Raw genomic sequence first — 16,351 nt, forward strand, 5'->3', positions numbered from 1 at the left:
CAGTGTAAAGATCAACTCATAGCTTGACTGCATGCAAAAATTCATACAACTAGAAGAAAATGTATAATTTATCTAATTTTATTAGCTCAAATCGTACAATAAATCAAAAAATGATTTTTGGTAATTTTTGTTTAGAAGTATTTCTTCATCAAAATGTTTTGGTCAGTAAGTAAAATGAATCCATACTCCACAATAATAAAATTTCTTTAAAACTTGCCTTTTTGGCCAGTTTGACAGAGTATGGTTTGACACATTAAGTAATTGAAAAGAAGTCATGCAGAAATTAGTTTTTTCTTAGCAAATAAATTTTCTAAAACATGTCATACTGGTTTCAGTTCTTGGAAAAAATTGTTTAAACAACAAAGAGCTATTCAGGTCTTCCTTTAATATCTAACTTCTGGTGTTTGTTTTACTTCAAACAACTCAGTTTTTAAAATATGTTTGCATTCTTTGGGTACCCCTCAAACAATACAAAGTAGTTTTCAATGACTTTTTTAACGGTTTTCGCCTCATAGTTTTCAAGTTTAGAATTGATTTCGGTCGAACGTTTTCTCTCAATTTTGCAATAATAATAATTTTGCGGTAAGGGGTTTAACTATTCTTTAGTTTTTTTTGCTTACAATTATTCTTTAAAAAGTTCACCTGAATTGTAATAGTTTATTTTCATTAAGCAAGGTTTATTTCCAGTTGTTTCAGAAATTAATATAATCAGAAATAAATCTTGACATGAAATTGAATTTCTTCATTTATTATTTTTTCCAGAGCATTTTCAAAAAATTAAGAAAATGTATGCTTCCGCTTAAATTTCGGGAATTCCCGGGAAATTTTAAATCCCGGGATTTCCCGGGACGGGAAATTGGATGCTTTAATCAGTATTCTCTTATCGATAACATCAAATAACTTTTTCTACTCTTATTAAAAAAAATGCATTCAAAAAATGCATCCAGCGAAAGTGGATCTCCACGCAAGCCCACATCCACTTCTCACTTTTTACGCAGCCAAGTTGACCCGCCTCAACACTCCAGCAAAACTGGTTCTACAGTCAGAGTGGTGACCGTCGCTCAGCCACGCGGAATTCCTCGCCATCAGTCGCGGCATTCGCACAAAGGTAGAACCTCTCCAAGGTCCAACAGCAGTGCAATGCTGTTTGTTGTTCGTCACGATCATCGCGAGTTGTGCTATCCATCAGTAAGTACACCACGATCATCAGTGTGCACATATTATGTAAATTTGAAACCCCCTGAGCGCGAGAGCAACAGAGAGAAATTCGTTGAGTCGCGATGCTCACTGTGAATGAATATGTACGGGACAGTCAACGAGACCAACGAAGCGCTAATCAGTTGGGTGACAATACTGCCGTGGAGCGGATCGCTCGCAGTTTCGCGGGTTAACCGGGCGAAAGGCTAGGGCCGAGTGTTTGTTATTTTGGATAGCATGAGAACGTTGATCGTGGTTTCCGTTTTGTGGCTTTAATTTGATTAGATAGCGGGTGAAAGTTTGGGTTTTGCGGAAGTATTACTTCAGTGTGCGGCTAGCGATATAGCATCTAATATAATGGGTGAGAATAGCAGAATTAAACCGCAGTTAGTGATCATGGATAGATTGTTACCTTTGCTGCTGTCATTGGTGCTGATTATCCAATTAGGCCACGCGCAACGAATGATTGGTGAGTAAACTATTGTTGAGTTGGCCTGGTATTGGTAAAACTTCACTATCTTTACAAGCAAACGAGAGATTAGCAATTTGGCAATTTGAACTTTTTTGATAATTCCAAGGTTTTAGGTAACTCACAAAACTCGAAGTATAAATCTACAGGAAGCTGTCAAACGCAAAAAGCGCGTTTGACTTGCTTTTTATTTCTTTTTTATGTTTGATCAACTTATACTCAAAAATATTAATTGTTAACCATAATTCACTCCACGAATGTCTCAACTTCTTATTTTTTTTAAAGAAAATTCACGCACCCTTGTACAAGACCCCGAGACACCAATTTATCCATACATTATTCGTAATCATACAATACCTCACACAATATTTCCAGCATGACCAATAAACACAACTCAGCATAACCCTCAACAACTCCAACCTGCCTCCAACTAATTTAACGCGAACCCCCCACTCCTCCCCAACCCAAACTCTACCCCAAAACTCAATTCTTACCCCATCCAATATACCTCTCACCTCCCAAAACCCAGACCCCCCCCCCAAAAAAATTTTTAACCACTCTTCCCAACCATATTGAGTTCTTAAACTTTTCTATTTACTTATGCCAATCCCCCTTCAAAACCCCATTATCTAGTCAAGTTTTCATGTTTTCTTACTAACATTCCTTATTTAATGAAAATAACCCGTATCAAACGTAATTTATCCCTCTAGTCGTCAATACCAGAAACTAGCTATACACCTCTCTTCATTTCCAACTTCACCCCCCATAAAAAACCAACCCATCTCGAACCATATCCCAACAAAACAGTGACATCCAATATCAACCCAAATCACCCAATCCCTAGCCATACAACCAGTCACTGCAACAAACATATTCAAAAAGTAAATAGCCAATATGATTATTGATTCACAGCCGTAGAAGCTTACCTAACCGACCAACCATACCAAACACTAAACCTCAAAATGTCCAAATAAATGCAAATTAAAATATATAATTTAAACATTAGCAAACCATTTTTATTATCGTAGAACAAAAGTTGCTCAAAATGACCTCCTGAACACGGGAAAAATAAAAAAAATTGAAAAAAAATGTGGGCAGTAGAGGGTTAATCTACTTATTTGGTTGGTGCCCAAAAATCCAGAGAAATTTTTCTTTAGGATAATACGCGCACTTTGGAAACCAAGTGCACAAAAATATCGTTTTTGGATTGGATTTAGTTTAATTTAGAACTGTTATTAGAAAGTATATTAATGCAACTCAAGTGGTTATTATTTAAGCCAGGGTTGCTAGAACTTCTAACTTTTAGACTCGTTTGGAAGGTCTTTTTATTACCAACCCAACGATAAGTCAGCTGATGGGTCGTATGGGTTTTGTATGGTATTTTGATCATTTTTCCAACGAAAGGTCGGAAGATGGATTTGAACATAAGTTCCATGCTGATAAGTGAGATCCAGCTTCAAAATGTACACAGCAAATTATGATGTTCGTTTTCAGTTAATATTGACTGAAAACTGCGCTACTGTAATTTTCAGTTAGTTTTTCGCTGAACTTAAGTAAAAAATTGTATGGAGCTGTCAAAGTTTGCTGAAATTTCAGCAATTTTTTCTTTACTGAAAATTTCAGTAGTGCAGATTTCAGTAAATTTAACTGAATTCAGTAATGAGGGATTGGTGTGTAGGTACTTATGCATCACTAAACAGCAATTCCCCACGAAATCAGCACGATTAAAAAAAAAGATCAGGGAATTCGTTGGCCAAAATTAACTAGCCAAAATAATAAATTGGATGGCCATGATGGTGACCTACACCGTGTTAGGGTGGTTCGAAAAAATGCTATTTTCAACGATTTTCTCAAAAACAACATTTTTCAAAAAATCATACCTCCGCGCCACTCAACCGAAATTAAATCTCTTGGACGCAAATGAAATCTTATTAATTAGGCTTTTAGGGAAAATAGTTTCAAAAATCACAAAATGGTACAGTTTTAACATTAACTTTTTTTACAAAAAAATATAAAATGGGGAAATATTTTTCGAAATAATATTTTCTAAAATTGCTTCCCGGTGTATTTTAACTTTGATTTTTTAATTTAAACAACTCACAAGATTGTAACCTTGCATTTTGAAAACAGCTTTATGCAAAAAAGTTTCATGGCAAAATTAAAATAATTAATTAGTACACAATTTTGAAAAAAAAGGATTTGAAAAAACGTTAATCAAAACGTCAAAGAATGAACGCAAAGTAATTCGAGTTATTTTATTATTAAATATCTGCAAAATGTATAAACAAATCGCATTATTGGTGGTGAACATTTAAAAAAAGTTTTTTTATTCAATTTGGATTAAAATACAAAACATGAATTTCCAAGAATTTGTTTAAAAGTTTAAAAACTGCTATGCATGATTTTTTTCTATTTTCTGGAGACATTTTAGAAAGGCATATATATTACATATTACCCCCTTTCCCCCTTATTGATTTTCTTAAATCTCCGAATAATAACTAAATTCTTGATTTTTTTTTGCATAGAATATGTTGTGTCAAATGGTTATATTTTGTATCTTGAGCTACTGCTAACTTTTCTGAACGCAATTATTCCAAAATATATTTTTTTATTCGATTTAAGAGTACCTAAAATTGCCGTGACATGTCAAGATTTTGTAATTCGTAAAAAATCACTATCCCTAGCTATAAGACAGTTGCAAATAAGTTTCAATGTTTATCCCCCCACCCCTTTTAAGTTCGGCTCGAAAAATCAGGGGCAATAAATAATATTTTTCAAAAAGCTAAAAAAATTCTATGGAAATAGGAGTTTATCAACAATCCATTTAAAAAATTAAACAATTAACAATTAAAAAAAACATTTTCCTAGTACCTACATTTTCTTTAATTTTAATTTTTGTATTTTTTAATCCGGCTGAAACTTTTTTGGTGCCTTCGGTATGCCCAAAGAAGCCATTTTGCATCATTAGTTTGTCCATATAATTTTCCATACAAATTTGGCAGCTGTCCATACAAAAATGATATGTGAAAATTCAAAAATCTGTATCTTTTAAAGAAATTTTTTGATCGATTTGGTGTCTTCGGCAAAGTTGTAGGTATGGAAATGGACTACACTGAAAAAAAATGATACGTGGTAAATTTTTTTTTGGTGATTTCTAATTTCACTTATTTTTTTATAGACATCACACCGTCTTTTCAGACTGATTTTACTGGGACAAACAAAGAACACCCAGAGGAGATGGGCGGGAATCGAACCCGGGCCCCTTAGCACACATGAGGGATCGGCAGCCGAAGCCGCTAACCACCGCGCCACGGGGTCCTCCTTTTTGTCACTTGATTTGCAAAAAAACACTATTTTTATTATTATTTTTGGCATGTTTCAGTGGAAATTAAATGCCAACTTTTCAGAAATTTCCAGAATGGTCAAAAAACTTTGACCGAGTTATGATTTTTTGAATCAATTCAATTTTTTTCAAAAAATCGAAATATTGGTTGCAAAAATTTTTTTATTCCATTTTTCGATGTAAAATTGAATTTGCAATCAAAAAGTACATTAATGAAATTTTGATAAAGTGCACCGTTTTCAAGTTATAGCCATTTTTATGTATCTTTTATCAAAATAGTCGAAGTTATTGATTTTTTTTAAATACTACCCATATTTGCCCACTTTTGAAAAAATATTTTTGAAAAGCTGAGAAAATTCTCTATATTTTGCATTTTTGAACTTTGTTGATACGACCCTTAGTTGCTGAGATATTACCATGCAAAGGTTTGAAAACAAGAAAATTGATGTTTTCTAAGTCTCAACCAAACAACCCACCATTTTCTAATGTCGATTCTCAGCAACTCATGGTTCGATTTTCAATGTTAAAATATGAAACATTCGTGAAATTTTCCGATCTTTTCGAAAAAAAATATTTTCAAAAATTTTAAATCAAGACATATCAAAAGGGCGTAATATTGAATGTTTGGTCTTTTTGAAATGTTAGTCTTTATTTAAAACTACATTTAATACTTTGTGCTTGTGTTTTTGTAAATCATAGCTTTTTTTTTTAAATGACAATTACTGCTTTAATAAATTTGTGTCTTCTGGAACAAGCAAGAATTTTCAAAGTAAAACAGTTTAATTTATTTTTGTGAGAAGCAAGTCGAATTAGAAAATAAGTCATTTTTTTTATGAGTGTATTTTTTCAGTGAAATTCTACTTACACTCTGCTCGAGGCACCAAATTGAACAGAAAACCTGTTTTCATGACAGAGATTTTTGAATATTTTCTTTCTGTATGGGCATCTGTTCTAATTGTACGATGACTGTTGACTGTTGAACGAACTGTTGATGTAAAATATCAAAATAGAAGAAGTAGGGGGAGAGGGGGTAATATGCACCCCCTAAGGGAAAACTGTGATTTCTCAACCATTACAGCATTACTGTGGAAGAATTTTGTTCGATGTTCTAAAACAACTATTATTCTTCGTCATCCATGTGAAAAAAGTTTTAAAAAACCTCAAAATTGTTCGAAAATCTCAAATTTCTAAAAACATTTTTGATTCATTTCAAACAACCATGCGGGGCAATATGCACCGCAACATTGGGGCAAAATGCACTACCACAACGGGGAAAAATGCACCACAACAAGGGGCAAAATGCACCGGGTAAAAGCAGTTTTCACTGGTCACCACTAGATGACACCGCTGTTTTTACAAAGGTGCTTCACAGCGGTGCCTTTTGCCCCGACCACGCTTTTTGCAGAAAATTTTATTAAAAATGCATTTTTTGATGTTTTTGGGCTCATCTATCTACAGAATAGTGAAGATTATGGCAAAAACTATATACCTCAACACTTACAATAACAATGAATGCTTTTTATATTGTCCAAAAATCATAATAAAAGTTCAATGAAAATTAGATGAAAACACAACATTTTAAAGTTTTGCAAATAACTTAAGCTGTTTTTATACTACGATGCTCAAATTTTCCAGCATGGTTTATTAATGTTAAGCTTCCAATTTCTATGAGTTTTTCCCCGGAAAATTCTTCCAAATACCGAGAAAAGCAGGGGGTGCATTTTGCCCCGGGGGTGCATATTACCCCCTCTCCCCCTATACAAAAAAAAATTCATCCAAATTAAAATTATTTTTCTTAGAGTCTTAGGTCTTAGTGAAAGTGCCTTCCAAAAATAAATTCCTTGTTATTTGAAGAAGTTTGAATCTCAGTATTTAAGGTATCAAATTCCTTCTTCCAGGTGATCACGTGTACGAGCCGAAAATCTCCGACCTGTACATCACGGTGAACGCCCGCTTCCAGACGCTGGAGCTGACCTGGCGCAACTTTGACGACCCGGGCGGGTACATTCTGCTGGCGGAGGACTTCCCAATTAGTGCGTTCCAGCAGAAGCTGTTCTACTACACGGTGCCGGTGACGGACGACAGCAGCAGCAGTACTGTCAGCAGCTTTGGTGAAGTCGGCAGTGGGGAAGCTGAGAGTGATGGGGTGGTCCGAAATGGGAGCAGCACAACTGAGGAACCGCCGGTGGCGACCACCCAGATGGTGGAAATTGACTGGGAGTACGACTTCCGGGACCAGTACGGGCAGCGCAAGAAGGAGGTTCTGGTCGCAATCAAGCCAATGTACTCCAATGGGTGGACTATGACGGGTGAGTTTAAGGGGGGTGGCGGATTGGGTGGAAAATTGAATTTAAGTGGGATTGATTAGATGTTCTGGATATCGCGTGACTCGTCAGACGATGATAGCAAAACAGAGAAATTGAAAAAGCGTTTAGGATAATGAAGAAAACTGTATCTAGATTTGTGTTAAATAAATCGTAGTTTTGGCTTACATTTTTGCATTAACAAGTAAGTATCAAAATGTAATATAATTTAAATCTATAATGAAAACAACATCCTTTAAAAATTGTTTTCGATTTTATTTAACCCATTTCCAATCCCCTTTATTGATTGGCAAATTATTATTTATTCGAGTAATGATTACCATTTCACTTCACGCTGAATTTACCTTGCTTGTGCCAATTTTTAATTTATTTGATTGGTCAGCAAGGCTCCGCGAGAGGTCGAATGAGTTTTTAATTAGTTCAAAGCCGGCACGAATTGGGCCAACATTGCGGGTGGACTCATGTCCGCAGGGTTTTTCATTCTTTCCACACATTTAAACTTCGGTTTGTGGTCAACCATTTTTCATTTCAATGACGCACAAGACTGTTTCTTTTTTGCTCGATTGTTTTCCATGACAGATTTTCATGAATATAAATTTTTGAACCGATTGTTAACGGCCAATTGGATTTTATTTGTTTCGGGTGAGTTACGATCGGCAAGTTAGATTGCTTTTTTTTTACTCGTGGGAAATTGATCGTATAACGCATGGGTGATTATTATTTAAATGAAAAAAAAAAACTGCAATTCCGATGTCACACGGTTAAGCCCTGGTTGATTCATGCAATTGTCGGAGCAGTGACGATGAAATTAAACTTAATCTTGAAAATCCCAATTCATTTATGCCCTTCCGGTGTTTCGTGATGCAGCGTCTGGAACAAAGCACGCCGTACCGGTGAGAACTTTAGCCGGTCTGACTCATTCGAGACAGTCATCTAATTACACACTTAAACTTAATTACCAATCGCACGGTAAGAAATCATGCTAGTGAAGCTGCAATCGGATATTTCAAATTGATGAAAGATTTGCAAATAAAATACAAAATATTGTATCGGGTCCATTTGATGATCCCAACTTTTTCGTGAACATTAAAAAGTTTAATTGGTATATTGGATTTTGAAATATTGTTAAGGTCTGTTATTTCCAGATTGCTTAAAAAATGTAAAAGCTTGGAGGGTTGGAAAAAAGAACTTGATTTTTTTTCATGGAAATTTTCGGCAAATTTTTGAAAGCAGCAACTGATATAATGTTTTATGCACTTTGCTTTGGCCAAACTTTTTAAATATTTGCATTTTATGCATATGTGTTAGAATACAAAAGGTGCCAGCTTTTGAACTTTCGTGCATGACATCATGCAAATAAAAACAAATTCTGATTATTCAGGCCGACTTTGAAAGGGGGGGGGGGGGGGGGTGGGGGGGCGACATAAACTTTGAAAAATATTTGCAACGGCATTACATTAAAAAATAATGGAGGAATTAGTGCGTCCATCCCGGGAATTCCAGGGACAAATTTCCCGGGATTTTTCCAAAACCGGGATTTCCCAAATCCCGGGATTTTTTTTAATTTGTCCCGGGAATTCTGGAAATAGAAAATAATAAAATTTTGATCTGCAAATTCAGGTTTGGTTGTAAAAATTGATAATCAGTTGAATACATAGGAATCGATAAGAATTTTTAAAATTTGTATTCGGCATAGATTATAATTAATTTGGAATATTAGGGGAAATTGTTTAAATTTTAGTCTACAGAATCGCAAAATACCGAGCGCTTTAAATATTTTCTATTTAATTTTGTTTATTTTCAAAAGAATCGGTGTCATATTAACTTATATTAATTGATTTCATTATTTTTTTAATTAAATTATTTTTCATCAAACGCATTCAATTTGGCAAATCCGTACAATGTGACAAATTAAGACAGCTATTAAAGCCGTTTTTTAACATAATGTTTTGAATGACTTCGGTTAAAACAGGAACAGAACAAAATAATTAGTACACCGATTTCCAAATTTATTGCGCTAAAATCTAATGTACCTATTCAGGCTGTACTCTCGATTTTCCCCAGTTATGTAAAAGATCAAATTCAAAATTTATCTTAAATTTTACATTGACTGGTGTAATTTTTTTGTCGTTCTTCTTTTGTAGACATTTTCAAAGAAATTTGTGAGGCTTTTTCAGTCATGTCATATAAAAAAAAAATATTACAGAAATCAAGATAGAAATATATTTATTAAAGACATATTTGATTTGAATCACATTGGAATAAAAAATTGTTGTTCATTTAAAGTCCAAAGCACAACAAAGTACAAAAAAACATTTTTAATTTATGTTGAGCTCTTTAAAAACTCGTCATCCTTGTTCAGATTGAATTGTAGATTATCACCAATTAATATTATTGAGCTAATTCTTTGATTTTAAGCCTGAAAAACATAACAAATATAAGAAAAATGTAGATTTTGTTACTACTTCAAAAACTTCTCGGAATTCTGGGAATTCCCGGAATTTCAAAAATATTTTCCCGTTCCCCGGGAAATTCAAAACCCGGGAAAATTGAATGCTCTAGGAGGAAGTTTTCATTTAAAAAAATATATTTTCATATAGCTGAGTACTACTACTCATACTACTTTTTTGACTGAGATGTGGTCTTGCAAAGAATGACGATTCGAAAAAAAACATTTTTCTCAGTACTACGTCATCATCCAAATTCTTGTAACAGACGATATCTAGATAAATATTAATAAAATTAAAAAAAAGAAAAACTTTACTGCAATTGTCTCTACATTTCAATATTTTTTTCTAGAAACATCAAAAATTTACAAAAAATATCAAAAGTTTGAAACTAATTTTCAAAATGTATATATTTAATTTTTGATTTCTTTATATGGTCAAAAACCCGCATCTTTTGAACCACAGAAAAGAACGGATAATATTTTTGCCGCCTTGCTATGATTTATTTAAACGGTGATTTTTGAAAAAAAAAAAAAAATAAAGTAAATCTTCCTCCAGAATTTTGCTTGACATCAGTTCATTATGCAAAATAATATTTTCAATCGAAAAGCACTTTACAGAAATTTTGATAAAATGTGCCGTTTTCGAAATTCAAAATATTCAATACTAGGCTTTTTTGAATGCTAGTCTTGATTCTAGCCCAATCACACATTTTTACACTTTAAAAAGTTACAAAAAACACGAAATTTTAAAATGAAAATTTTTGTTCTAAATGAAAAAATGACCATTCTGGGTTATTGAAGATTCGAGAAGTACATTAAATTTCCCATAAAATGACATGTCCTAATTTATTTTACAGTCAGGTAACGGAAAATAACAGAGTTTTTAAAACTTTTTTTATGTTTTTACGATGATAAATACGTTATTTAGGAATTTTGAGCACGCCATCAAACCGGGCGTCCAATTTTACATAAAAGTCACTTTGACACCAAATTTCCATCTCATCATTTTTTTTAAATTATTGAAAAATATGTCTTTTTTCGCATGTTAAAAAAATTAAGCGATCGTACCACCCATCAGTTTCGAGTTATAAAAAAACGGACCTCGGATTCGTGATCAGAGACAAAAGTTACCCCCTAAGACAAAGTTTCACGCAAATCGAAGAAGGGTCGGGGCAACTCTTCCCGATTTCGTGTGATTTGGTAGAGAATTACCCAATGGCTTTTTTGGTCGTATGGAATGCTCCCATAACTTTTTGTTAAATCATTAAAATACAAAATATGAAAACACCTGAAATCGGCCAATTATGTAGAGAATTGCTCGTATAAAAAAATTAAATCGAAAACTGAACAGATGTTTCAATAAATACTTTATTTGTTATTGATTCTTGAATCTTATAAAACATACACTTTTGTTAAATTGAGTCTTTTGAATTCAGTGTATCTATTAACTGCTTTTTGTTTTCCTTATTTTTATTAGAAAATTAACCATAATTTTGTCAACTGTGAGATTTTTTTTTCCTGTAATGTCATTGAATTGTTATCATTTCACTTCGACAAGATTTCTACCACTTTAAACGACTCAACCTTCTTCCAATCTCTGCCTTCAGACATCTTCTACGACCGCACGCTCATGGATCGGGTGGACATCACGACCAGCTGCTACGGCTACTACGGGTACTTTGTGGACGCGAACGGCACGATCCGGTCCGAGCACTGCATGAAGCTGTACCCCACGTGGATGGGAGACCTGCGGTCGCACCTGGGCAAGTTCCGAATGCGGGAGCTGTTCATCCCGGGGTCGCACGATTCGGCCTCGTACAAGAACGGGTTCGATCCGCTGAGTCAGGAAAATCTGGTGACCAAGTACTGGCTGACGCAGGACGACAACATCCGAGGTCAGCTGCTGCAGGGCGTTCGGTACCTGGACCTGCGGGTGGGGTACTACCGGACGGCAAGTCCGCCATTTTATGCGAATCATGGGTTTGTGCGGTTACAGCCGTTGAAGAAGATTCTGGACCAGGTTCGGGATTACGCGCTGGAAACCAACGAGATTATAATTTTGGACGTGCAGGAATTCCCGGTAGGGTTTGGGAAAGACTATGATATCCACGATAAGTTGATTAAGTTCTTGAACAACTCGTTGTGGGACGTGATGGCCGATCCGGCAATCAGCTGGTATGGCAAGCTGGAGGACATTTGGGCCCGGAATCGAACAGTTATCTTGTGCTACGATCATGAGTACGCGATGAGGTCGTACGCGGACGTGGTGTGGAGGTCCGTTGAGCAAAAGTGGGGTGACGTGCAACGGATGGAAGATCTCAAGAGCTACCTGTTCAAGGTTCATCAGAGGCACGCGTACGGCTTTACGAATAGACCGGTGGCCGACATGGCAGAACTTACGCCGGATCCGTGGGGTGTGATTACGGATCGGTACGGGGGTCTGAGAAAGATGGCCGATTCGGTGAACCGGCATGTGACCAAGTGGTACTTTGAGGAGCTGGGACCGACGGCGAATGTGGTGGCGGTGGATTTCGTGCGGGGGACCAGCATAATTGAGGCTGCGTTGTACTGGAATCTGAAGCGGGAACCGAGTGGTGGTAAGTGAGGTTGTTAATGTTTAATAAAGAGGTAGACAAAATGTTCGTTGAAGTGTGTCTCGTGTTAAGCCGTAGGATTATCACAGTCAGTTTTCACAGTCAGAATGTCTTATTACTTAAAGATTTCTTCAATGTGACAAAACTTTCAGGCATAAATCCAGGTATTTTCAATGTGATAATTTTTTTTGTCGCTGTAACCTCAAGCTCCAACCCCTTTCGAGCTGGCCGAGTTGTAAAGCACCCCTCCAGGAAACCAAAGCATACCACCTTGTGTACACACCATGGAACAAACCAACCACAAGAAGTGCCACCCAGTTCAGACCTGTTCAGACTTTCATAAAGGTGATGATTTATGGAGGACTTCTTTTCAGCTCCCTTTTTTTCGTTTCGTTTGCTCTCACTCTTCCTTCAGCTCGGCACACTCTTTATGTGTCCTTGCACTATTTTGTGAGAAGCCGCCAAAACGACGACATGAGCACTTAAACGTGTGTGTGTGTGTGGGTGGGAAGGTGGTTGAGTGTCCACAAAGGAGCATTTGGAACTGAAACTGAAAATGCTTTTTGCTCCTTTCCTGATTCTATTTGACGGAGTTTTCCTGTGTCTTGAGAGCGAGTAGTGGCCGGGCTTTCTTCTTGGAGATGACAAATGGTGTGCTAGGTAAAAACGAGTAAAGTGTTCATTTTTTGAAAAAGAAATTCTATGAATAAATTAAAAGTACGCCGTTGAAAAAGCTTCCACAAGACATTTACTAAGAAGGGATGGAAAAAATGCAAAAGTTTCAACTGTCAGCTAGATTTTTTATTCCCTGTGTATATTTGCACAGGGAAAAATATGTCAGGATGGTTCTGTGTGGCTGAAGAACTGCGATAGCTGGGTTCCCAGTTAAATCGGATCGTTTGTCATCGTACTGCTTAAAAATTCATCTCTCCGAGAGATGGACGTGTCCCTGATTAAATGGTCCTATATTTCAACAACTTTTACTTGCATTGTGAAGGTTCAGATTATGTTTCTGTTTTTAAATATGGCGCCAACATTTTCTGACATTTAAAGTTTTATTTTCATCTTTTCACATATGTTTTCAGAGTGTTTATAAAACATTCATGATGCATGAATAAATTCCAATAGAGTGATTAAATTTTTTTTACAGATAAGAATTTCGTAATTTTTTTCGAGATATTTAATTTTGCTTATGATGAAATTTTGCCCACACCATCCCTATGTAAAAAATGTCATTTTGCATCACTAGTTTTTTTTCATAAAAGGTTCTAAACAATTTTGCTGACTGGTCAATGGTCACACTAAATGGGAATGTGAATATTCGATAATCTTCATCTTGAGAAGACATTTTCTGATTGGGTGTCTTTGGCAAAGTTGTAGTTTATGATCAGGACTTTTATGAGAAAAAAATAGGCAAGCGGAATTCTGATTCACCTATAAATTGAACTCTTAAAATATGCTTTTTAAATTTTCCAAATTTAATATAATTTTGAGGCAGGGTTTGCAGATTTTCAAGATGGGAGCGGCCGTGGCTGACTGGTTACGGTGTTCGCTTTGTAAGTGAATGGTCCTGGGTTCGATTACCATCTGCTCCCAACGAGAAAGTATTGGAATTATAAATCTTGAAACTCTTAAACTCATGAACGAAAAATCAAACTCGCTCGAGTCGGGGTTCGATCCCCCGTCCTTTGGATTGGTAAGCAAAAATGCTAACCACCAGGCCATCACGGCTTGGTGAGCTATGACTGGAATTAGGAATACTGTTACTATCAACTATATACGCGCTGGGTCTTTGTCCATTTGGCAAGGGTTCTGAAGTTCTAAATAACGTTTGAACCCGATTGGTGCAAACGTTCTTCAGGGCGGGGCTTGTCGATAAAGCTGAAGTACCTCGCGATCGGCTAGCCAGCGTAGAAATGGGTCACCGAAGCTCGGCAGAGCTAACACCTTCCAAATGCCTATGCGAGTTATTTGCATATATAGAATGTCGATCTAAAAATACATGGAAACAACTCAATTTGTAAGAAGTGACCGCGTGGTCCCGTTTGGTTGGTTGCACACACACACACACACACAGGGTTTGCAGATTTTCAAGATTCAGCCGAAATAAAGATAAATTATTATCTGTGCTAGATTTGACAGTTTTTCATTTGCTGCCAATTTCGAAAAACCTTTTTGTTAAATTGAAGAGCCTAATTAAAATTCAAAGAAATTGTAAATATTTGATTTGATGAAAATGACAAATTTAACTTATTGATGCCAAAAATCAATTAAATCCTCCAAACTATAACAAACTGGTTAATCAATATCCTTCCCACTCATTTATGTAAGATTTTCGACTTTCAGATTTTCCCAGGTTTTTGGTCGTTACTTGACCAGATTTTTTTATGGGACATAAAAAGAAATTTGTTGTATTAGCAAAGTATTAGCAGACAATATTATTTTAAAGATGCAAATCTAAATTCGCAATCGAAAATAACTTCACTCCTTTTTGAAGTGCACCGTTTTCAGATTGTAGGCATTTTAAAGTGATGTTTTTCGAAAATGTTCAGTTTATGCTTTATTACAAAAATATGAAGGAATGGGACTTCTGAAAAAATAATTTCGAAAACCTGAGATCGAAAACTTCCGATTTTGGATTATTTGACTTTGTTGATCGGAGAGTTGGTTTCTTATATAAAATCTAGACCGTCTAATTTTCCGTTCCAGAAAATAAATTTTCGTGAAATCCCGGGATTTCCCGTTTCCCGATAAATTTGTCAATTTCCCGGGAATTCCAAAAATTATCGTAGGTAATCATTATCTTAACGTTGAGGCCCCAGTGTTTTGAAAATGTACTGAAAAATAAAATAAAATGAATTAACTTCATTTTCTTTTATTCCATTAAATTTATTTTTCATCTGGAAATTTCAAATCATGGTTGAAAATTAAATTTCTGGAGCATTCAAAACTGGAAATAGGATCGTGTTTATCTGTTGGGCATTTTTTTACTATTTTATTGAATGAAAATAAACTGTTGGAATTTGTGTAGGCTTTTTAAAGAAATTTGGTCTAATGTCATTTGAAAATAAGTTATTAAATCCTTTTCCACCGAGATCAAAATTGAGGTTGTTTACGTTTTCGTTTAACATTCCAACGCCCAAGGCTCCAAAAAAGTTGGAACGGTAACTTCAACTCAATGGATCTCGGGCATAACTCAACCAATCAAGATGATTCTTCTTTCCAGTGATTTGTTAGGATGTCTAGATGATTCTAGAACTTTGCAGAACTTAATTTGATCAAATCTGTAATTTTTGCGATTGAAAACATCGTTCCAACTTTTTTTTTCGCGTACAAAAAAAAATTCGCCAAAAATTCCGCGGAGGCAGTCGTTTTGAAAAAAGGTGGAACGATGTTTTCGGTCGCAGAAATTACAGATTTGATCAAATTAAGTTCTGCAAAGTTCTAGGATCATCTAGACATTCTTACAAATTACTGGAAAGAAGAATCATCTTGATTGGGTGAGTTATGCTCGAGAACCAGTGAGTTGAAGTTACCGTTCCAACTTTTTTGGGAGGCTTGGGCGTCCGTGTAAGTTGGACATGCGTTGGTCGTTCCAGTGTTAACAAGACCAAATTGAATGAAAATTGAATTAGTATCATTCAATTTATCAAAGAGGGTTGTACATGAAAAATGTTATGGAGCACTTAATCTACCAACGACGCAAAAGGGTTAGTTAAGCAAAATCGGTACTAATTTTAATTTATCGCATAATTTAAAACAACTTTTTTGTTATGAATATATTTTTACCGAAGTCATTTATCAAGCTGAAACCACGAAACAAAATCAATAACATAAATAAAACCATTATTTTTTAAAGTATAACTGTGTTCGGAAACCAACCATTAGCATTTTTGCCTTTTTAAATGTATGTAACCCCATAAGTAATTAATTTTAAACTTTTATTTTTGCCTTCCTCACCTCACTGAGGAAAGG

At 35.4% G+C, this 16,351-nt stretch overlaps 1 protein-coding gene across 1 annotated transcript; it reads left to right on the forward strand.

Annotated features, from left to right (window-relative positions):
• Positions 1-1,302: 1,302 nt before the first annotated feature.
• LOC120425981 (PI-PLC X domain-containing protein 1) lies at positions 1,303-12,424 on the forward strand. Its single transcript, XM_039590638.2, has 3 exons — positions 1,303-1,666; positions 6,908-7,318; positions 11,390-12,424. Exons 1-3 carry the CDS (start codon positions 1,555-1,557, stop codon positions 12,385-12,387), a joined length of 1,521 nt encoding a protein of 506 aa, XP_039446572.1. The 5' UTR covers positions 1,303-1,554; the 3' UTR covers positions 12,388-12,424.
• The last annotated feature ends 3,927 nt before the right edge of the window (positions 12,425-16,351 follow it).

This window comes from Culex pipiens, chromosome 3, assembly GCF_016801865.2.
Source record: "Culex pipiens pallens isolate TS chromosome 3, TS_CPP_V2, whole genome shotgun sequence".
Taxonomy (NCBI): Eukaryota; Metazoa; Arthropoda; class Insecta; order Diptera; family Culicidae; genus Culex; species Culex pipiens.